General features: G+C 35.7%; 1 protein-coding gene across 1 annotated transcript; it reads right to left on the reverse strand.

Moving 5' to 3' along the window:
- Window positions 1–5,618: 5,618 nt before the first annotated feature.
- Window positions 5,619–16,297, reverse strand: LOC144252713 (N(4)-(beta-N-acetylglucosaminyl)-L-asparaginase-like). The gene is made up of 9 exons (XM_077794859.1): window positions 16,171–16,297; window positions 14,113–14,266; window positions 13,447–13,550; window positions 12,597–12,709; window positions 10,587–10,701; window positions 9,375–9,450; window positions 8,033–8,140; window positions 7,206–7,339; window positions 5,619–5,847 (listed from the first exon to the last, which is right to left on the reverse strand). The coding sequence occupies exons 1-9, from the start codon at window positions 16,295–16,297 to the stop codon at window positions 5,747–5,749; spliced, it is 1,032 nt and encodes a 343-aa protein (XP_077650985.1). The 3' UTR covers window positions 5,619–5,746.
- Window positions 16,298–25,542: the final 9,245 nt, after the last annotated feature.

Raw genomic sequence — 25,542 nt, forward strand, 5'->3', positions numbered from 1 at the left:
TATATGGAATTTCTGGTAAGAGACCTTTTGGAAATTTTACAATTAATTCAAAATTCCTTGTGTGAACTATTTACAAGAAAATTTCAAAAGATTATATTTCTTAGTGTTGGTTAAAATATTCCTCTGGTTCTGAACTTGTAAAACAACTATTTTCATTCTTATCTTTGACTTCCTGCAGGTCTACAATGCTTTTTTAACAATAACAACACCAAACTATATATGTAGGTAGCCCTGAACAAAAGCCAGTATTGCATGTCCGAAGTGAATGTAACTACTATGCATAAAATATCTAAACCAAGGATATTAGTATTACCTTTCTCATTGGGTTATGGTGGAACTAAATAAGAAAGAACATGTAGAAGTGGTCAGTTTCCAGTGCTATATCAATGATGTCTTCTGTTTTAATACTCTAGCACACACTCACACACTCAGATTAAGATCTTTAATACTTGAATTTTCCTCCCCCATCATAAAAAAATAATGTATATAGTATGTGCTCCCCCTTCCTTTTAAAATGTATTATTCTTTTTTCTTTTGGCAGCAGGGATTGAAGACAGGGGAGCTTAACAACTGAGCCACATGCCCAATCTGTTTTTATTTCTTGAGACTGGGTCTCCCTAAGTTTCTGGGGCTGGCTTTGAACTTGTGTTCCTCCTGCCTCATCCTCCAGAGCTGATGAGATTACAGGTGTGCACCATCGTGCCTGGTTGTAATATATTATTATTTTTTGGGTACTGGGAATTGAACTCAGAAGCACTTGACCACTGAGCCACATCCGCAGCCCTATTTTGTATTTTGTTTAGAGACAGGGTCTCATTGAGTTGTTTAATGCCTTGCTTTTGCTGAGGCTGGCTTTGAACTTGCGATCCTGCCTTAGCCTCCTGAGTCACTGGGATTACAGGCATACACTACTGTGCCCAGCTAGTACTACATTATTTTTTAGGAGCAGTTTTATTTTCACAACAAAATCTGAGGAAGGTAGAGATTTCCTCTACACCCTCTCACTCAAGTTCACAGTCCTCCTACCATCACTGTACCATACCAGAGTAGCACATTTGTTAACAACTAATGCACCTTCATTGGCGCATCATTATTACCCATAATCCATAGTTTACACTATAGTTCACTCTCAGTGTTGTATATGCTATGGGTTTGGATGGATGTATACTGACCAGCACCCATTTCCTTTCTTGTTCTGTTCATTGTTCATTCTAACATGCTGATACCATTGCAAGATCAAAGAATAGTTTCACTGCCCTAAAAGTAGTCAGTTCTTTGTCTATTCATTTCTCCTTTTCCAGAAGCCTCTTGCAGCCACTGATTTTTGTGTCTCCATAGTTTTACTTTTTTCCAGTGTGCTATACAGTTCAATCACAGAGAATGTCTACTTTTTTTTCAAAACCATAAAAGTATTCTTAAGTCATCCAGCAATATCTTTTAATTCTTGATTTGTTTCCTATTGATATTTCTAGATGTCTATTTGTAAAAAATTCCTTTGACCTTTAAAGACTTTTGCTTGTCACTAACTTAATAACTTACACAAAACTTTTTAACTATTCAAGTATATTTTATATATCAAGAGTCTATATTGGACCCCAATACATATGAATGGTACTGTCATGGGGTATGCTCATTATAGTCACTCAAGGGTACAGGTTGATAGGGGCAACAACCATCATGTTGTTATGCTTGGAAAAAAAAAACAGTAAGCTTGGGAAGGTCTCACAGTCCATTTTTGCTTACCACTCATTATCAGAAAGTTACATGATTGCACCAAATCACAAGGGGACCAAGACAACCAAAACCAACAATATGCCAGGTAGGCAGAACTGGGAATGTTTGTTGAATATAATTCAAGACTTCCAGTATATACTGTACCTAGTAGAACTGAGAACACAAAAGAAGTCATTTTTGCCACATTTAAGCAAAGTAAGTGTAATAATTTAAAAAATTTGTTCCAGAGATTAATCAAAGTGAATAATGAAGAGCACAAAATTAGCAAAATTTTTATTACATACTGTGGTTAACATTTTCCTTTTTGTCTATTGTGCTAAAAATAAAAACCACTCCGGTGAAGTGCAGCCTCTGGGATAATAATCAAGACATTTTGATATTGCTGATACCAAAATCACTTCCTTTTTCTAAGGGTTGCTGTTAAAATAGGCTAAGATAATTTTTGCTCAAATTTAAGCCTACCAACTCCCGCGTTGGTTAAGTAAAATGAAAGGTGTGAGTACAAAAATCTTTTCTCTTAAAGAAATAGAATGAAATAGTTAAAAAGAAGAATCTAAGTCACAATATTAATGTTTTCATAATCAATTAGGAAAGTTGCTTAATCCCTGTGTGCTTAGGATAAGGTCACTTCCCCTAGGATAACACATATGCAGTAATGGGAAAATGAACATTTTTGATAAGGTCAAAGGAAAAAAAAAGCAGCACAATGTGACAAAATCTCTGAACTGAACTTCTTACCTTGACCCTCTGCTATATAATAGCCCTGAATCTATAACAATGCCATGGCCAGGATATGTGGAGCAAACCAATTATTGTCTGCCAGTAAGTTAAGACCATGATTAAATTTTCTAGGATTCCCTTCCCAAGTTATTTCTCTTGCTTTTCCCAAGTCTTAGGCAGACAGTTGAGTTCCATCTATGACTGGCTCACAAATCCTTTGCTGACTGTGCCATCTCCCTGTTTCCTGCATGTCTTTCCTATAAACCCATGGAACATCGGTATCAAAACATCATCAAAGATGTGAGTTTCCTTTGTATGCATCTTCACCAGGGATAAAATAATTTTATCTTTCCAAAAGAAAGGATAACACATATGCAGTATTTAAATACGATCTTTATTCAAACAGCGCTTTAAAAATGCATTTCCAAAGCTAATTCCATTTCTCTTTCTCCTTTAGATATATGAAGTCGTTATTTTCATCAGGAAGAGTGAGAGTTAAAGAGAAAACACCCTTTAGAAACATATGTACATTGATTTTTGTCAGCTGAACTCCCAATTTGCTGAGGAGTGACAGGCCATGAATACTTTAAGCTACACTCTCCTTTTTCTGGTGGTAAAAGACTGCCTAACTTATTAATGGAAATATGCAAAACAGGAGTATCATCTTAAAATAAATATACTGCAAGTTTAAGTCTGGCTTCTTGTCCCTTTTCCAAGGCCTTGCATCAGATTTAAGCAAGTTGGCATCCTTCCTGGGAACCCTCAAAAGTTGAGGTTTCCTCTTCTGCTTTGTGAGTGTGAAGCTGCACAACTGTCTCTTTATTAGCTTTCAGACTACCATAAGCAGTTGCTAAATCTAGACTTTTGAGTCCTCATTTGTGGAGAATCTGATTTAGTGGGATAGAGCAGAGGATGTTTTTAAAAAGGCTCCCCAGCCAGCCATGATACATAGCAAAGCCTGAGAACAAGTGATCTGTGCCACTCTCAAAATTACAGCTTGCTTTTTTTTTTGGTATGTAGATTGAACCCAGAGGCACTTAACCATGGAGCCACATCCCCAGACCATTTTTGTATTTTATTTAGAGATAAGGTCTTGCTGAGTTGCTTAGGGCCCAACTTGCTGAGGCTGACTTTGAACTCTTGATCCTCCTGCCTCACCCTAGTAAGCCACTGTGCCTCACTAACATTACAGCTTTCTACCCTAAACTATGACAAAGTCAAAACCAAAATGGGTGCAGAATACTCAAGTTTCAGGATAATTCTGTAAATATAATTTTATTAGTTAGTGACTCCTGATTTTTTTAGGGGTTTTAACTTTTTAATATCTTTTTATCAAAGACGTTTTTAAAATTACACAATTAACAGTTTAATAAAAACCCAATTAAACAAGTTATTAGAAATCATGTATATAAAGCCTAAAAGTAGTCAAAAGTAGAAGTTATTTTTTTATTACATTTATACTCCTGATACCTAAAATCATTTTTCAGAGTAAATTATTTAAAATAGAAAGGGAGGCAATATGTGTTCGGGTCCTTTTATAAAAATGCCATAAGATGAGGCTGTTTTTAACTTTTTCTCTTTGGCTTTTTAAAAATTTATTTATTCTGATTTGTTATACATGATGGCAGAATGCAATTCATTTCAAATTACACATATAGAGCACAATTTTTCAAGACACTGGTTGTGCACAAAGTATTTTCACACCATTTGTGTCTTATACATGTTCTTGGGGTAATGATGTCTAACTCATTCCACCATCTCCTTCAGTAGACGAAGGGATAGGAAAACTTTGGTATATGTACACAATGGAACATTACTCAGCATTAAGAGAAAAAAATCATGGCAGGTAAATGGATGAAGATGGAGAATATAATGCTAAGTGAAGCAAGTCAATCCCCCAAACCAAAGGCTGAATATTTCCTTTGATATGAGCATGCAGACCCATAATGGCAGTGGGGGTGGGGCATGGGAAAGGAATGGAAGAACTTTAGATAGGGCAAAGGGGAGGGAGCGGAAAAGGAGGGGGCAAAGGGTAGGGGGGGTAAGAATGATGGGGGAATGAGTTAGACTCCTGATTTTAAAGAGAATGATTCTGAAGGAAAAAGATGATGCTAAAAGCTGGGTTCAATGGTGTACACCTATAGTTACAGCTGCTTGGGAGGCTGATGCAGGAGGATGGCAAGTTCAAATCCAACCTCGGCAAAAGCAAGGTGCTAAGCAACTCAGTGAGATGCTCTCTCTAAATAAAATACAAAATAGAGGGCTGGGAGTGTGGCTTAGTGGTTAAGTGCCCTGGAGTTCAATCCCCTGTACCCCCCCACCAGCCCAAAATAAAAGAAAAAAAAAGGGGGAGTGGGTTGGTGATGTGGCTCATGGTTAAGTGCCCTGGATTCAATCCCTGGTACAGAGGGAGGATAAAAAAACAAGATGATGCTAAGAAAGCAGACACACAACTTCCACGTACTTTTCAGATGTAGTTCAGAAGTTAGGAAAATAATACCAAGCCAGAAAACACATTATTGACATTTCTAATTGTAATCCCACCTCTGCAAAAGACATTAGTAAAATTACAGTACAAATCAAATGCCCCCAATGATTTGTAAAAGACATGACCAATACTGACTGTCAGAAGCTTAAAGACAGAGATTTTTGTGGCTCAAAACTTTCCTACATCCAGAGATCCATTAGAGAGTAATCCAAACAAAATCAATATAATTGCTTACCAGAAGATTGCCCATATTTTCTAATATGTGCAAAATAAAAAGCATCTATATTAATATCATTCTTCCTGCTTCAAGCTATTAGGAACACTAGGTAAAACTAATAATCAGTGGTCAGAGGTATGTCATACTGAACATAACAAACTGAAATTTAACCAGGACTAATCTGCCAAGTCTTAGTGTAACTCTTCCTTTGAGGAAGACCTAAAAGGCTTGTATACTTTAATGATTTTAAGTACTCAAATATAGCTGACTTGGATTTAGTATATTACTGTGAAAATATATTCCCGAAGTAGTAATTTCTTGCAACATCAATTAGAAATTCAAATACCATTTACATTTAAGTCTATACAACACATACACATATGGATATTAATTTTCAGGGAGTGTACAAAGCTTAAATAAAAATAGAAAATACAAAAATTTCAGATGTAGAAAGTGCCATTTCAGCATAAATTTATTTTTGTGTTTATACAAAAATCTTACAATGCAGACAACCACTACATGATGATTATAACCTTTTGCTTTTGTTTTTTTCTTCTTTAAATACAGATAGTGACAGAGAAGATGGATTAGATGCAGTCAATTTTTTCCTCAGTTGGTTCATTTTTTAGAGAATTATAAACCATGAAACTAAACTGAGTAAATGTTGGAAGTTTATTGCAAGCAGCACCTTGGGTCAAAAAAGAGAAAGATGTGTGGTTAAATACAGGATGCATATATTTATAACCAACACAGATATTGCTATTTGCCTGGACACTGGCAATTGTTTATATATGTACAACAAAGCTACAAAGAAGTACCTTCCTTGGCACTGAGTAGTTATGAGAGAAAGAAAGAAAGAAAAAAACAACAAAACCCCCAAAACAGGTGGTGGGGGAGCAATCCTCTTGAACTTCAGAAAATTTGCGGATTGTCTGTTCCATACACATGCTGTTGTTTCTTTTTTAATGTTTTCATGTCCCTTTCTTACAAGAAATTATTCAGGAACATCATCCAAAAATTTTATTTCCCTAGCCTCTAGAACATTCCTATGATTCATCCATTAACACCCCCCCCAACATCACTGCTTCTTATTCTTTTCTACTCTGTTAATCTCACAGAAAGAAGAGTTATTTGACAAGGTGCTTTTTGTCTTGGGTTCATCTTCTGCTTAAAAACCCTTGGGGGAGATGTCCCTTCTACTCTCATTACTTCAAATGTAAGGTACTAGTCATTTTAAATTCATCTACAATTATATAATTAGCATTTTCCATCCTATTAAATCCAACTCCGAGCCTTCTACAGTTTATTTCTTAAGAGAGAATCAATGAAACTGACTTATTTCATACATAAAACCTTCCCTCCCCATAACTCTTACTGACTTTTGTGTTTTAATACTTAAAAAAGAATAAGGAATTCCACAAACAAGTTTTTCAAATACAGACGTGTGGGAAGTAAAAGATCAAAGAAAATAATAAGCAGTCTAACCTAATAAGTTGTATTGATCAATAAGCTGTATATCTTCCCCATCTGAAAATTCACTAATGAGAATCAGCAGTGGTTGATCTTAAAATGCTTTGAAACTGTGATAGGCTCATACGGAAAGTAAATGAAGCAAAAGACATGCCTCAAACACAGTGCAAAAATAATTCTGCAAACTTCTTTGGTTTACAAATTAGTAATACATTTTGTTCTTTTGGAACTCCCAAAAGGTCTAAATGGCTGAAATATTTAAGTAACAATTAGAAAAGAAGAATGGGAAATAATTTATCCCTACCTCTTTCTAATTAGTAAAAGCATCTAACTAAATTAGTACATCTCAACATGTAGGGATAAGAACTAAGAGCCAAAGAACAGATAATATATAACTACCAGTAGTCAACAAAAAAGGGTTTTAGGTATATTTTAACACTTTGTGGGCCTTGAAAGACCATCAATTAACATTTACTCAGAGCCTACTCTACATAGTTCCCTGTTCTACTGACTAGTATATTGTACAATATAGTATTTAAAAGGGTTTGCATAAATCAAAATTCAAATTCAACTTACCATAACTTCCAGTTACATTGGCACATATAACAGCCCCCCAAAATTTTGGAAAATACTTCTGAATTCTTGAAATCACTTTTTGGCAAGCTATGGTTGGATCTTCTCCTCTACTCATATATTCTACAGCTTGGTAGCTGATTTAAACAGAGGGAACTTCAGTATCATAGAACAAATGCAAACTTCAAATCAGGTAACTTTAATTAGAAATTTAAAACCAACAAAACTGTCATATTTGATAGAATACATATAATGAGTGGGAGTGGCTAACTCTCACTAAAGCATCAACATTGAAGCAAGGAAATCTTGATATAATATCATCTATTCAAGTCATCCACCAATAGTTTCAGACTGAGAAATTAGGTTTTTTTTCTGGCTTAGTATTTTTTGACTTTGGCTGAGTTTCTGGTTTAGTAATAACAACCAGAAATCACAGAGAACAGAGGTTACATTTAAAAGAGAAAAGGTGCTACAATTAAAGGAGAAAATACTGTACACGTAGGCAACATGAAGTTCTAGTAATTGACTGCACATAGGGACTATGTTTCGTACTTGATTCATCAATTATCATAGCTCCTTGACTTAGTGGACTTACATTTGAATAAATTATAAATATTCTCATCTGTGAAGTAGGGTACTATTCTATTTCATGGAACTATGATTACTTAATTTGAATGATCATTAAATGATAGGCAAAAAGTTTGTATATAAATTTCTCAAAAGCTCTTGTGCACAATCAGATTATGCAAAACAAAAGCTCATTTTATATCTTGACAGAGAACATATCCCCTATAAAGATCTCTAAAATTTACAAACGTAAGAAGTCATACCTTGGCAGAAAACGCATCAATATATCACCATTCCCAGTGGCTGCAGCTGCCCCTGCAGTATCATCAGCATATGCCCCAGCTCCAGGTATTGGTGAGTCTCCTATGCGACTTTATGAGCACACAGCATAAGAATTTAGGACAGGAAATCAAGTGTAAAATAAATTATATTATGAGTTGTTTCCAAAATAGAGGATATTTCCACATAACTACTGATTATTGTTTTAAGTAAATTCTTCACAACATAGAGAAAAGACTTTTGTTGGTTTTTCAACTTAGTTTTCACAAACCTACATTAATTAAGAATTTATTATCAGACATGGAGTATAAAAAAGTTGAATTTATAGAACTGATGAAAATGGTGATTGCTTGATACCAGGGAGTGAGGGAACTGGAGACATATTGGTCAAAGGACACAAGACTTCCATTAGACAGGAGGAATAACTTTACGAGGTCAATTGTATATCATGGTTATTACAATAACACCTTTATTACTGTCTATCTGAAAATTGCTGAGAGCAGATTTTAAGTTGTAATCACCACAAAAAACAATTTTGTGAGGTAATATATAAGTTAAATCACTATGTCTGTGTATGTGTGTATACATATATGAAAACATTATACATATGTCATAAATGCTTTTTACTTGCCAATTTAAAAAATGAAAAAAAAAACTGTAATCAGCTAGTTACATGCCAAGCTGACATTCAAAGATTTACAGCTACTTTCCTATAATTACCATTCTTTATCATCTGATTTCTGGGTTATTTTAAGAGGCTCAAAATTGATTTTCTTTACCTAACATCTATTCTTGCTTATTATGCAATATGTCAAACTCTTGACAAAGCTTTTCCTTGTAAATAAATCTTTAATCCTTTTCTACCACTTCAAAATAAAATTTAGAAATCCTCAAACTAACATAAGACTCCTTGAAATGTTTCCAGTCTTCCTTTCCAGTCTTACCTTCCACCACCTGCCTCTCCACCATGCACTAACAATCTCTTCAGCCAGCAGAAGCCCTGAATCTGAAGTGAGCACTACTTTTACCTGCCAGTGCCTTTGCTGTGAAGATCCCCTTTCCTTTCTGTGACTCAAGGATCAGTTCCTAGCTAGCAACACCTTATTGGCATTACTAACTACTTACTTTAAGCCACCCTAAACTCTAAAGCACTGGCTCTGACTCCTCCTTTGGCACTTAGCAGATCTAATGTGTTTTCTTTCACATTTATCTACATCAGCCATGAGGCTGGCACTCTACTTGGTTGTACTATCCTCCAGGGCACCCAGCACATACTGCTTTACATTTATATATATTTGAGAGTTCTGTTCTTATGAAAACACTAACCCAGGTATTTTGAATTTTATACCATTTGTAGATGTACCAGCAGCAGTACGTCCAGTCTTATGGATTACAACCATACCTGGAAGTAAACAAAAAATTGTCAGTACCTAAAGTTTACTTCAAATATAACCACATTATTGAGCAGTTGATAACTTCTTGGTCTGAATGTTGGCTCCCCAAAATTTATGTCCACAAAGTGATGAATTTAGGAGGGAGGCTTCCGGGATGTGATTAGGTCATAAAGGCATAGCCCTAACAAATAAGACTCTTACTTTTATTAAAGAGGCCCAGAGAGCTAGCTAAGCTCCTTCTATTGCATTAGGACATGAAGAAGACATCACCCATGAGCTAGGAAATGGGCCCTCACCAGACACAGGATCTACTCATGCCTAGACCTTGAACTTCCAGCCTCCACAACTGTGAGAATTAATTTCAGTTGTTTGTAAGTCACCAGCCTTTGTACTGTGTTTTCACAGCCTGAACTAGGAAAATAATATAAATATACTCTCATTAATTTCACGTAGAAGTAATGTGAAAATTTGTGGATAGTGAAAATTATATCAGTAGTATAATTTATGCACTGTGATGACTTGGCTTCATATTGTCATTTGATAGACATCCCATATCCTTCCTCTTCAAATTGGTGAATTACTTTGCTTTTTTTTTTTCCAGGGGTAATTCCAAATAAAATCACTAAAATGGACTAGTAGAAAAAAGTCTGTCCTAAAAACTTGGAAAAATTATTTAAGGCCACTTTAATATAGCAAATGATAGCCAGGCACAGTGGCATATGCCTATAATCCCAGTAATTTGAGAGGCTGAGGAGGATTGCAAGTTGGAGGCCAGCCTAGAGAAGTTAGTGAGATGCTTTTTTAAAATAAAAAAAAATAAAAAGGCCTGGATATGTGAGCGGTGTAGCTCAGTGGTATATCATCCCTGGGTTCAGTCCCTAGTACCACCAAACAACATAAAGAACTAACTATCAAAGAATTAAAAATCAACACATGAATAGTCATATTTGATTTGGGGGGATCTTGTATAAGCAATTTAACAAATACATTCATGTATACATAAAATCTCTCTTATTTATATACATACCAAGGAGAAAAAATGAGAGAGAGGCACTTACTTGCCAAAATCAACTTCTAGTACATGAACAGGGATGAAGAAGGTAATTAACTTTTAATCATGAAAACTGTATAAAAGACAAATTACCAATAGTATCATGACCATAATCATCTTCTGCTTTTTTATAGGTAGGATCATCCTTATTTAAGATACCAGGTGGTTTGTAGGGTCCACAGTATTTTGAAGCATCTGGTATTACATTCTGTAAATAAGATTTAAGTTTTATTTTTAAGAAAGAGTATCTTAGAAATTGACAAGTAGTTATGTACAATCACTTAACACTAGTAAGAAATATATGGTAATGTAAACATAAAGAGTAGTTGAGTCTTATGTGAAAATTGATGAATATCTAAGTTTACAAAATTCCCATGCTAGTCTCAGAATTACATAATATGTGTTTTATATATATATATATATATATATATATATATATATATATATATATATATATATCTCACATAGAACAGGTCCCTGATTTTTGTCTCTATTTGCTAAAATTCTAAGCACAATACAAGAGGTTTTTTTTAAATTAGATATTAATCCAATGGAATAAGGTACAACACAATGGTACTCTTCAGAATTTTTTTCCTGGATAAATAAGAATTCTGAGACTTAAAACCACTGTTTGCAATCCACTTTTTTCTTTCCAAAGCTAGGCTTATGAAATATGCTCTAAGTGTGGTACTCTAGGATTCCTTTAAAAACATTTTTAAAATATATTTTTTACTTGTTGATGGACATTTATTTTATTTATTTATATGCAATGCTGAAAATTGAACCTAATACCTTACACATACTAGGCAAACGCTCTACCACTGAGTTGCAAACCCAGCTATCCTTTTGAATCTTAAAGGCACAAAAATATAATCCACATTTATGAATTTAGGTGGTATACATGGATTGGTTTAAAATAAGGACTGGGTGAGGTGGTAGACTCCTGTAATCCCAGTGGTGTGGGATGCTGACCTAGCAAGATCTCAATTTTGAACCCAGCTTCAGTGAGGCTGTCTCAAAATTTAAAAATACAAAGGGCTAGTTATATAGCTCAGTGATAGAATACCTGATGGGTTCAATCCCTAGTGGCATAAAAATAAACAAATAAATAAAACAATAAAACAAAACAAGAAACTACTATAGGTTGATGATCCCTTTATCTGACATTCTTGGAACCAGAGATATTTTGGATTTTTGATTGTCTTGGATTTTGGAATCTTTACAAGTATACCATGGGTATGGGACTCAAGTCTAAAGCAATTCATTTATATTTCATATACGGGTTTGTTTTGTATACAAGTGGTCTGAAGGTGATGCTATACAATATTTTTAGTGCACCTGCATTTTAACTGCAGTACATGAGGTGTGTAGAGTCTTTCACTTGTGGAACCATGGCAGAGAGTTCTGAATTTCAGATTTCTGGGTTCGAGATGTTCAACCTGTACACATTATACATTAGTATACTAGGTACCTTCCCTATTCTCTTTTATCAACCATCTTTTTCCATGGTTAATCCCAGAGACATCATGGTAATCAGCAATTAGGGAAAAATAAAAAAGATGAGGCCATAAAACAATCAAAGAAGGAAACTGTATGGAAAAGGCAAACTGATTTGTGCTAAAAATTCCATTAAAGACAAATTATCCCATTAGTAACAAACAAGATACCTAATGGTATAAATCTTTAACTGAAGTGATGGGAAGATGCTGGATATATACTTCATACATATACTTATATATACTTCACACAGATAAAAACTGGAAAATATTTCAGACTTATGTTTCCAAAACTTTGACTTTTTCAGCCTTTATCCAAGGAAATATAAGCAGAAAATCTCTGATGGGGGCAGCTCCAATTCCCAGAATCTTCCTAGTCTGCAAACAACTGCCAAAGACCAGTAGTTCTTCACCATGGATGTGAACCAGAGCCTGCTAAAGGAGCTCTCATGTCAATGCCCAGAGAGACAACTTAAATCTCCAGCTGTAACATGTAGCCAGGATGCTAAGAAGCATCCTCAGAAATAGGCAGGCAAGAGAGAACTGAAAGGAAATAATTTTAATATTTTCAAGTAATTTATTTTTGAGATTGAATACATATACATACTCTCCAATTATTTGGCTGGCAATTGTGAGCAAGCCAATCCGAATGAAGAGCTTGAGAAGCATTGGTAGATAAATCCTCATTGGTAAACCCCATACTTTCAGCAAACTTGGTGGCTGGCGATTAGGAAGGAAAGTATAAATTAACAAAGTATCATCTTTCAAGCAAAATGTATGTGCTGGAGGCATCCTAGGTCAGCTGCCTCTTACATGCGGTACACAAAGATATCCAGAGGGGTACACAAAGTTTTCTCAAAGAGTTTTCACACATGAACAATTTCAAGGAAATCAATTTCTACATCTTCAACTTTCATATGTCCTACTTAAAGCTGATCTGCTTGAGTTCCCTGGGTTGTGTGTTATGCAGAATCCTTTGCTACCTCACCTTCACCATCTCTCTCCATCTTAGGAAACCTATTGGAGTCACTAGATAAACATATCATTAAAATATTTTTTATTATAGTCCATTGTATAATTTCTAGTATACAGTGTGGAAAGTCTTCAAGTAAGTGATGTTGTCATAGCATATTCCTTCTAGTCCTATCTTCTTATGTTAATAATGCTCTCTAGGTTAATGATGCACCCATAAAAATGTAATAATATGGGAAAAAACTGATGGTGAACACTATTTCAGTCCAGCATTTACTCATCTATAGGTAATAAATTATTATTATTTTTTAAATCCTATTTTAAAGACAAAGAAAGTAAGGGTTAGAAGTTAACCTATCCAGTTAAATAGACATTAAGAGCTGGAATTTAAACTGAAGTCTTTTCTCCTTGGATTCTGAGTACTATTTTTCACAGGGATGACTACAGACAAGACTAGAAAGAATTTCAGTATAGTTAAGAAATACCTGACTCTCCTGCCAAAAGTGTGTGTGTTGTATGTTCTAGTACTTTCCGTGCCACACCAATAGCATTTTTAATTCGTCCTACTGCTCCTACATTCATGGTAGTGCTGTAAGAAAAAAACGTAATATGTATTAAGATATTTTCATAGGTTCATAAATTTAAAAATCTTGCTGTTCTCTAAGCAATAATGTTTTGTAGGATAAATTCCATCATCTAACACAGAAAAGCAAAAAGCACATTCATGAAGTTCATAGATTTCCACAAGATCAGAATTAAGGAAAAAACAGAAAATCAGTTTACCATATATTCCAACAGAACTAAAATTCTTAAACATGGCTTCTGAAAGAGGCTTTAAGTTTTCTGGTCACACAAACCATAATATTTGTGGATGTCAGGTGAATGATGGTTTATAAGGTCAGAATCTCCCTGTTATAGGAGATCTATTTTCATGTGTTATTGATATTATTAGGATAAGTTATTCACTTTTAAATAATCAAGAGGGAAACTCCTTGTGTTTGAAAATGCCAAATACAATAAGCTAGTGGTTCTGACCTGTGACAAAACTCACACCTTTTCCCATCTTGAGCTTAGGAGAAATTGCAATTCTAAATGTAGCTTAACATGAAGCACAGGCACAGAGAAGCAATCTCTCTGAAAGGCATTCTTACCCATCCATGATCATGGCATCCAGCGTGGTTTCCCCAAGTTCATCAGGACTTCCTCCAAAGCCTACGGAGCCATCACACTGCTCTTTCTCACACATAGCACAGCCATTCTCAATGGCATCGAGGGCAGAACCACCAGATTCTAACACCAGCCATGCTGTTAATTAAACCAAATAATGCTCCTTTATATATATATATATTTTCCTGATGCCAAATGCAATTTGAGACTTCCTATTTTAATTTTCCCCGTTTTTACACTCACTTAAACTGAAATGTCAGCAAATTAGTTTATCAAGTATACAAATCAGTCAGAGACAAAAATTACATCACTGGTTATTATAAAGAATTCAAAGAATTTGGCTACTGCTACAATGTGAGGTGTTTTTTTTTTCTTTCTCTTTTTAATAGCTATTTTTTCTAAGAAAAGCAGTATCCTCTCCTTTATTTTTAAAGGTACAATTGAAACTACCCAAAGGCAGTTAAACTGACAATCTATTAAATCATCACCTCACAAATTTCTTCTGCAAAAATATGCATAATATTACCTTTTTTTTGAGGTAACACCTATTCCAGGACAGTCTTGATAAAATTCTAAGAAACAGTTACAAGATGGACTTCATATGAATTAGTTCATTTAGTCTTCATAGCAGTTTTTAAGATAGTAATGTGCAATTCCTCATTTTAAAAAAGAGGAAATTGAACCATCGACTTAATAAAAATTTTTAAGGTCACTCAGCTGGTACACAGCAGAACTTGGTTTTAAAAGTAGTTACTTCAACTATGGTGGCCATACTTTTCGCACTGTGCTGTTCTGTAGATCCCTGTACATTGGGGTAGGGGAGGTCTTCCTTGAACACTTTACCCATAAAAACAGAATTCCTTGAACAGCAGGTACTGTCAATAAGCACTTTAATTAATGTCACTAATGGACCTACAGGCTTTAAAGTACATTCTGAGAAGTTTCCTATAAGGTAACTTACACAGAATTGTCCCCTGCCCAGATTGCTGGGCTTCTTTGGGTCTCTCTGTTGCTATGAATCTCTTTCTCACAACCTGATTCCTTATTTTCTATGATGCCTATGCCCTGCCTATAGCATAGCAGTTTACCTCCTTCAAATTCTGGATTCAATTCTGCCACCAGAAAGTTAATCTATGAGATGGGGTACCAAGGGTATGAAATTACTCCTGCAGTAGTCTGTCTTGAAACGAAAGAAACAAACATAATACGATACGAAAATGCCAGAAGATTGGTATATACAGGATAATATCACGGAGCAAAAGATGGGAATCTGATTCCGATTCATTAAGTTTAAGGGCATTAGGGAAGGCTTCCTGGAAGAGGGGATACCATAGCTTTGTGGTTCTCAATCCTCTCTGACTGCCAAGGAAAATTACACAGGGAGGTTTTGTTTTTTTAAAAAAGCAGATGACCTAGTTCCAGCAGTTAAATCAAAATCCCAGGAGGTGGGGCTCAGGCACAATGTTTGTTGAGAAGCTCCTCGGATATATCAGAGTGTTACCAAAAAAAAAAAAAAAAAAAAAAAAAAGAAAAAAGTTGTGTGGGAAAAGAATATGCTATCTTTTGGGCAAAAAAGGTTGTCTAGAAATTAAGAATCTAAGAATCCAGGGTACTGAAGATACATGGAGGTGGGGGTGAGAAAGGGAAGGTGGAGAGGTAGACGCCCGGCAAAACTAGGTATCAGGCAAAAACCAGCGTAAGTGCCACTGGAAGAGTAAAAGCTGAAAGACCCGAAACGTTGGAGGTCAGCAGGACAGTGTAATATATATTAGTGCGGGGTGAGAGTGGGGGGCAATACAAGGAGTGATCCTAAATGACAAGGACTTAAAAACACAGCCTTGGAGGACGATGGAGTAAAGGTCAATTGCAAAAGAGCAACGAAGAGGGCGAAGCAGGAAGGACTGGAAGCCGAGGCTGCGGAAGGCCTGGCCAATCGGGCGCTTGCCTGCCCTGCAGCTGCAATGGGGCCAGCCAGTCGGTCCTCCCCACCCCACCGAGACCTCTTGCAGTGCAGACACCCACCCCCGGCCGCCGCTTCGCACCTGCTTTGGTTGCACTCTTAAAAGGCCAAGTGTTGAGGACCAGGGGCAGAGTGTTGAAGCCGCGCACTAGGGTCGGGCCGAGCAGGAGCCGCACGAGAAACACAAACAAATTCGACTTCCGCGCCATAGTTGCGCGCTAAGCAGGCAAGCGCGAAATAAGTCCCGGGTCAAGCGACCGGCGCAGACCCGTCCCGAGCTCGAGCACTCGTGATCTCCAGGACCCCGCCCACCCGACGGCCACGCCCTCTCCCTTTGGTGCGGGCCGCGGTCCCTCAACTCTCGCCAGACGTGGCCTTCTCAGGGATCGCGTTAGAGGTCGGTCATAGTGGAGCTGCAGGGTTCGTTCCTACTGAGGTGCTTCGTATTAAGCGCAGTGCAGAGACATTTACTTTTATTAGTCAAACAAATTGCTGCCCTCTTTGATGTTAAGTATAGATTGAGCTTCATATTGGAAAATTAGTATGAAGTTATGCAACTCTGGTTTGTTTGTCTTTAGGAACTTTGGGTAAATGTTGTTTTTGTACTTATTTATCCTCTGAATTAAAAGTGTAAATTGAACTTTGCCTCGTCTAAAATGTAATCTGGAATTCCTCAGGGATCTGAAATGGTTATTGAGTATGGATGAAGAGTTCTTTAGACCAAATTCATTTTAGATATTTTCTTCCCTTACTTTCCCTGTTCAGTCTTCCTACCACAGCTCTCTGTAGGACGTCCTCTCCTTAGAAATCCCTGAGCTGGAAGAAAAGGACAATCTGGGGAAATACAAATTGATCCTCTACATAGACCACTGAAGTGCATCTATGCCTCCAGGCAAGAAGTCTAGCTCCATTCTTTGTTAAAAGTATTTTTACCTGACACCATTAAGTACTAAATAAATGTTTGAACAAAAGGAGGGATGGAGTCTTTACATGCATGGTAGAGGCTGTTCATTCTGATACGTAGGTTACTGCACAGATGTGCAAGCATGGACCCAAAATCCCTTTGGGATTGTGGAATGCTTGCCCGTGTAGTCAAAGGAACAGAAGTCATTTTTAAAGAGCATCTGTAAATCTATTCAGACTAGATGGGAGTTGTGAGGCTTACAAAATCTTCAAGGCCCTTATTGCTAGGAAACTGAATACATAGCTTAAACTGCATAAAATAGCCTAGAAGAATTATCCCAAGGCAGGGAACTGCTATTAAAAAGTTAGGTGTAATTAAAGGAAATTCCATTTATGGGCTTTTGAAGCAGGAGCAGCCATTTTTGCTGGCATAATGAGCATAGGCTAATACCAGGTGAAATGTAAAAGATGGGTGAAATGGTGTAAGAAATCAAAGAAAACATTGACTTCTGAATTTTCCTTAGCACCTGAGCTGAGAATTATACAACCTAAGAAACTGAGACACACCTTTAGCAACAGCAGAAAAATACAATACATTCAAAATTGGTCTCAGTGCCCATTATTCTCTGGTCTGTTCGTGTTTCTTAAGGTGTCTGGAGCTGGAACACTTTTAACTCTCTCTGTTCATTCTTCTCCAAAATTCTCTTCCCTTACTTGAATTCAAAATCCTGTTAGAGAAGTTTATCTCATCTATTAGTTGGAGGGAAAACAGCTAAACTATATTACAGTGAGAACATCTGGAAAAAAAATGTCTCAGTATGTCAACTCTTCCATGGACATTGGTGTTTAAAATAATTAATATGCAATCGCAAAGGAATCCACTTTATTTAGTGTCTTTTTTGTGGCTATTAAAATACTTACTCTTTCAATCCATTTTGCCTAAACTTAGATTTATGTCCATATCTAAGTCTTAAACAAATTAAATTAGTTTATTTGAGTTCCTTCTGGAATATTATTTTTTAACTAACATTTGGAGAATAGTTTAGGTTTTAAACTTGGTGTTCTCATGTTTCTCTCAGGATTTCTTCTTTTTTTTTGGGGGGGGGTACCAGGGATTGAACTCAGGGACACTTGACCATTGAGGCACATCCCAGCCCTATTTTGTATTTTATTTAGAGACAGGATCTCACTAAGTTGCTTAGTTGCTTTTTGCTGAGGCTGGCTGGCTTTCAACTTTCAATCCTCCTGCCTCAGTCTCCTGAACTACTGGAATTAAAGGCATGCACCACAGACACCTGGCTACTCTCAGGTTTTCATTTCAGCCCTGAGGTAGCTGTATCTTTTTGCTTTATTTTGAGGTAAATCCAAATGAAAAGGGACATCTGTTAACAATTAGGTAGTTGACTTAAAAAAAAATCAACAGTTTTTCCAGCATGCACTCCAATTTTTTACCCATTAAAATCATTAATTATATGTAACAGCAGTGACATGTAGTATTACTGATAAATCAAAAAATAGATATAAAGATCTTTTATTTAAAATGCATTCTAAAATGCATTGTACAATTTTGTTTGGAAAAACATCTATATTCCTCAATGGAACTTACTTGTAACTAACAAAACTTTAGGATATTTTCAAGACCTTTGTTTTAAAACTCAGAGTAACTACACATAAGCTGTGATTAAGTTAGTAATTTTCCTGATCCACACTTTCTTCATCTGTAAAATGGAGATAATAATAATGTTTTTTTTTCTTATTTTACAAAATCTCATTAATGAGTCTCATGATGTTAGAGTACTAATTAAATAATATTTTGTTGCTTTAATTGACATTCACCAAATATTCATAAATTGGTATCAGGAATAAGCAAAGCAGAAAAAATTGATTTGAAATACAGAAATTTCCACAGAAATAATAATTAATTTGATACCTAAATGCATTTTAAAGAAACATGTATAATTTTTTGATTGTATTCAATGAGAGTTAAAAATAATGTATTTAGTCTAATTTAAGCAGTCTAAAATTTAATTGAAATGTTTATAAAGCTGGTGCATGGGAGGGCTCTGAGATTTCTGAATGTCTTAAAAACAGCATCCTCCAGTACTACCAAAGAAAATGTCTCAAATGGAACTTTAAATGTTACAAATATAGCTATCCTGCATGTGTGTGTGTGTGTGTGTGTGTCTAAGATTGAGGGGGGTTAGTTTTGGGCAGCTCCAGGCTCCCCTCCTTTTCCTCTAAACTTCATGGCTTTCAATTTATCAGTCTCACAAGGATGAAGAGTTGAGTCTCTCCTGATAGCATTTGAAGCTGTGGTTCCACAGAGGATTTAACGCTGTAGTTGCAGGGAGTCTAGGTATTTCAAATCTGAGGCTTAAAAAACTAAGCCATCCCCTCCGGCTTTTGCACTGATGCTGTGAAATCCATTTGAGAAACATGCCCATGTTTCGCTACTTGTTCAAAGCTGTAAGCGTGACTTGGCATTGAAATAATAATTTCTTTTTCAAACCTCCCCACTGAACTATTACCTGGGTTATATAAATACAGTCTATTTATTTGATTGGCATTTGCTCTTGTCATTTTCACAAACTCTTAAGTAATGATTTTTGCTGATGTTAGAGCATTGTGGTACTGTGTTTCTAATTTAAATCCATTTTTATATTAATCCAGGAACACTTGATGTTACTACCTGATTGTACATGCTGGATGTAATTAGAGTCATTATACAGAAGTAAGTGTCATCTTATTATTCTCTAAATGAGAAAAGAAGTATTCTTCCTTTCTGAGATAATTTTTCTGGGTCATGCCCCCCAAACCATTGTTAAAGTAGTAGCAGATTCAAATCACAAACTTTCTTTTGACTTTTTAACCTTTAAAAGTCATCTGAGTGATTTATAAAGACCAAGATTGTCTACTGGAATATTGTTGGACTGTTAAGTGATTTTTCTTCTCAAACTAAGTTATGTGCAGCATATTTTCAATTTGTAACTGTAATATTATGCCACTACTATAATAAAGGTGTAATGAGGCTATAGTAGATCATTTTACATAGTGGACTCTGCTTTTTATGACAGTTGTTTATAAGGTTATGATGTCTTCATAAATGTGATCCATTACTATAGTAAAGGCCTAGGGCAACACAACAGACCTCATCATGTCTTTCTACCACTTAAAAAATCACTTTGAAATTGTTAACTAGTGTCAAAGATGTTTCTAATAAAGAAATTCAACCATAAAAGCAAAATCCCTAGTAATAGTCACTTAATAGTGAGTATTTTGTTTATTTAAAATTATATACATATGTTGATTATGATTTAATGGGAAAATATTCTAATAATGATTATATATTTATCTTGTATGTAACAATGCAAATTGTTTGTTCTTTACCAATGGTTCATACAAACATTTGTAAAATGATTATTTTACTTAGTGTTTTTCATTTTCGCTTTTAGAAATACCTATATGTTCTTCAAATACCCCTAAGTAATCTAGTTCTTATTGGAAAATAACCAAACTTTTAATATTTTGGTATGTAACTGGTGAAAAATCTTGGTATTGTGTGCACTGTTGTATAACTTAATATGCCTTTAAATTCTTGTCATTAAGAGACCTGTCATTAAAATGTATGCTTTTTACAGATTATGCTAAGTGAAGCTAGTCAATCTTTAAAAAACAAATACCAAATGACTCCTTTGATATAAGGGGTGTAAACAAGGACAGGGTAGGGACGAAGAGCTTGAGAAGAATATTTACAGTAAACAGGGATGAGAGGTGGGAGGGAAAGGGAGTGAGAAGGGAAATTGCATGGAAATGGAAGGCGATCCTCAGGGTTATACAAAATGTCATATAAGAGGTAAGGAGGGGTAAGTCAAGAGAATACAAATGGAAGACATGATTTACAGTAGAAGGGGTAGAGAGAGAAAAGGGGAGGGGAGGGAAGGGGAGGGGAGGGGGGATAGTAGACAATAGGACAGACAGCAGAATACATCAGACACTAGAAAGGCAATATGTCAATCAATGGAAGGGTAACTGATGTGATACAGCAATTTGTATACGGGGTAAAAGCGGGAGTTCATAATCCACTTGAATCAAACCGTGTAATATGATGTATTAAGAACTATGTAATGTTATGAACGACCAATAAAAAAAAAAAAAAAGAAAAAAAAATGTATGCTTTTTAAATTTTTGTAAAATACAAAACATAGAAAAGAATATCAAGTAAATATATAGACTAAAGAATTTTATAGAAAATGAACACCCACATAATCACCACTATGTCAATAAATAGAGAACTGTCAGCACTTCCCCAAACTTCCTAATTGTCCCTACAACATATTGTTTGAAACTGTTTTATTTTCTACGAGCAATTTTGGTTCACAGGAAGATTGAGCAGAAGGTACAAAGATTTCATATATGCCCCTACCCCTATATATAACAGCCTCCCTCATTATCAATATCCCCCACAAGGGCTGGGGTATATTTTTACAACTGATAGACCTATATTGACCAGTTTAAATTAAAGTTCATGCTTGTTAAGGTATGTTTGGTGGTGTGACAAATACACAACAGCATGTGTCTCGTCATTATTGTACTGTACAGAGTATTTTTACTGCTTTAAGAATTCTCTGCCTTCTGCCTCTTCATCCCTTCCCCTCCCAATGCATGGCAACCACTGACCTTTTTACTGTCTCCATAGTTTTGCCCTTTCCAGAATATCATTTTGTTAGAATCCTATAGTTCTATAGGCTTTTTATATTGGCTTGTTTTACTTGGTAATATGTGTTTGTTTTCTCTATGTCTTTTCATGGCTTGCTAGATCATTTCTTTTTAGTGCTGAAAAATAATATTACATTGTTTGAATGTACTATGGTTTATGTATCCCTTCACCTACTGAAGGACATCTTGGCTGCTTTCAAGTCTTGGCAATTATGAATAAAGCTGCTATGTGCAAGTACAACATAATGGTTGTATAAAATTCATTTATGACTTCACAAAAACTTAATCATTGATTTCTGTTGCCTTTTAAATTTTCAGTCCTTGTATATAAGTAATTTTCAGAATTCATTTGTCAGGTATTATATCAAGTAATATATATTGTATATGAATTTGTGTATATAGGAATAAATTTAAATATATATAAATTCAGGATTCGTATAGGGCTCCGATGGATGAGCAGAGTTAGCTCAGTCTGTTACTAACAGAGTTCTGAAGAGACGGTTAGAGATTAAGAACCTCTCAAAATTCAGGGCAAATCCAGGAAGTTAGGCGGTTTGACAGAATGGTATCACATGACCTTGGATTCTGAGGAAGGAGCATTTCAATGATCCTACCAACTTTTAAAATTTTCTGCTGGGTACAGAATTGACTGGGCAGAGGGAAGAAGAAGAAGAAGAACTTAGAGGTGGCTTAAAACAATAGAGATTTACTTTTTTGCAACTAACAAGGTGTAGAAAGCTGCTGGTGTTGCTTCAATAGGTCTAAAATGCCAGAACTTATTTGTTGTCTTCTTGTTATGAGACAGCTCCTGTTTCTCCAGACACATATCCACAGTCAAGCCAGGATAAGGGAGAAAGACCTGGTATCAGCCACATCTTTCACTCACTTTGTATTAGGAAAGCAAATGCATTCCTGAACACTCCCAGAAGAATACTACTGTATTCTCCTTGGTCAGAAAGATGTCATTTGGCTTTTTCAGTAAATCCTATAATACTCAAACTTTTTACTTTAAATTCGTGTTTTGTTTTGTTTTAGTTTGAAGGGTCTGGACTTCATTTCTGGGTCATTGTACTATATACTTGGAACACACATATGGAAACAGGAGCTTGGATACTTGTGTGACCTTGAAAATTTAAGATGTATATACATTTCTAGAAACTTTTCAATGGACTTTGGACTTCATCACAGTGTAAATTTGGAGTATTAACTAATCTTATTTAGGTCACAGGAATCAAAGAAACTCCTTTCAACATAAGAATTATGATTGTGCTGTTTAGCAGGAGATTGAAAGGAAAATGGTAGTTCTCCCTCTAGGATAAAAAGATGGTTATTTTTGAGAATAAGAGATTAAAGGAAAAATGAAGGAATTAGTGTCTGATAATCTTGATCTTCTCTAGAGTAGTAAAAATCACTTGCCAAGATTATAGCAGGTTTGGAATAGAATCAGTGACTAGAAATTGGTGAGGGATTTCAGAAGATTTATTATGGAAAATCTTGTAGATAGGCAATAAGTGAACAAAAAGACTGCAGAGCAGAAATGAAGATGCATTTGAAATCTAGTAGCCTGTTATGCCTGAATCCTAATTAAGCACAGCCTTTTGCCTTTCCCCAGTATCATTTTAAAATACCTAAATTATAACTTAAAAAGTGAAAATTATCCCCTGCTGGGAAGTGAGGGTAGATGATGGGAAATATATTGGCATTGTTGATAATAGTGTTTTTGTCAGCTTTTTCACTGCTGTGAACAAAGACCCGAGAAGAAATATTGGTGGAAGAAAAGTTTATTTTGGGGTTCATGGTTTCAGGGTTCTCAGTTGGTAGATGGCAGTTTCCATCGCTCTAGGCTGGAAGTGAAGCAGAAGAACATCAGGCAGAAAGGTGAGGTGGAGGAAAGCACTCAGGACATGACAATTGGGAAACAAAGAGGGAGTTTTTCACGAGGGACAAACTATGTACACCAAAGGCAAGCTCCCAAAGATCCCCCTCCTCTAGCCACACCCTACCTGCCTACAGTTACCACCCAGTTAATCTCTATGAGTAGATTAACACACCGATTAGAATAAGGCTCTCAACCCAATCATTTACATCTGAATGTTTCAGTATTGTCTCACTTATGAGTTTTTTGGGGGACACCTTGTATCTAAACCACAACAAATGGCAAAGTCCAGAATATAGAGTTGGAAAATAAGGAGGATATAATAAATGATAATGACCCCTTTCATAAATTGCTGACTGTTGTATTATAAACTTCAATGGCAGGACCAATCCTCAAATTGAGGAGGGAAATTTTACAACCTAGGGTAAGTTTACCCTGAGAAACTTCAATAATTGTTGGCTTTTTCCTTTTTTTAACCTTTTTTTCCCCCTTCCTCTCTGCTTCCCTACCTGTTTGCCTTCCCTCCTTCCTTCTATCCTTTCTCCTTTTCTTTCTTATTTTTTCTCACTTTCTTATTTTCAAAGTATGTACTGGTTGCCTAATTTGTATCAGGAATGTTTTTACATTATGTATAGAGGTAAACAAAACAGACAAAATTCCTACTTGAATGTAACTCACCCAAACTACTAGACAGATACATAGTGTGTCAAAGAGTCTTCGAGGCCATGAAGGAATATAGAGCAGTTTCATGAGATTTCTTTGGGGATACTCATATGGAGTGAGGAAAAGTGGTTTTAAAGGACGAACCCATAAGACTTAGCAATGGTTTGCATAGTGATGTAAGAAAGAAGAGTTAAGTATGGCACCAAGGTTTAGGATCTAGTTATATTAGACAATGTGACTAGACATAATTTAGGATGATACATGGACTATAGAATTAAATTTTGGCTTCAAATACAAACTGACTTTGCAGTTGACTTTATTAATGGGTGTTCTCTGACCTATTTCTGACCCTTATGAGTGTAAAATTTATGTTGCTCAATGTGGTCTCACATGGATACATGCAGAAATGATTATTAGTGTTGAGGGAATAGGTTCATGAAAATAGAATCCCAACTCTCCTGCTCTACTGCCGATGGATTCCTCCAAAGAGGAAAGCCATATTCCTGTTGGAACAAACATGAATAATTCAGCTGGAGTAAGAAAACAAATAACTAACTAGTATTAATGAAGGTATTTTTTCTCAACTTTTTATATTTCCTTTCATATTTGTTGAATTCTGGTTTTTCTACTTCTTGACCCAGAGTGGCTTCTTTGATAGATAGATTTGGAAAGATTGAACTGGACATGCCAGGCTCAACTGTGCCCTTTTTTCTCTTGAGCCTGAGCTACTCACAGAGAATAGAGTGGGTTCTTTGCTTCTGCTTTGTCACTGCCTGGCTGGGTAAGTTGTCCAAATCTAGGGTTTAATACTCAGAAGTCTGTTTGGCTCTCAAGGTAAGGGACAGCCCATGATTTAGCCTTTATTAATTATGAAAGTAACTGTCAGGCTATGTATGTTACTCCTAAATTTTATATTTAATTTTACTCAGAACCCTGGTGAGGAAGAACACCACTGTGGAGTCCCCTGGAGGACCAAATAGCAGTTTTAGTCACATCACTTTCTTCCGTTTCAAATATTTACAGAACATACTCACACATGAGATTTCATCTGTGATTTCCATTTTACATGTGAACAAATTGAAGTTTATAGAAGCTAGAAGTCATGACCAAACTCAAATTACTAAAAGTAGCAGTGAGATACTATGTACAAGTGTTCTTAACTCAAGATACAAAGTTTTTCCTTTTATCTGTGATTGCTTTGGATATATATTGAGAACAAATTTTCTTGTGCCACTTGGGTAGTGTATACATTAATCAAAATCTGAGCAGCCATATAGGAAACCTCTGTCAAAGTGT

This window comes from Urocitellus parryii, unplaced genomic scaffold, assembly GCF_045843805.1.
Source record: "Urocitellus parryii isolate mUroPar1 unplaced genomic scaffold, mUroPar1.hap1 Scaffold_53, whole genome shotgun sequence".
Classification (NCBI taxonomy): domain Eukaryota; kingdom Metazoa; phylum Chordata; class Mammalia; order Rodentia; family Sciuridae; genus Urocitellus; species Urocitellus parryii.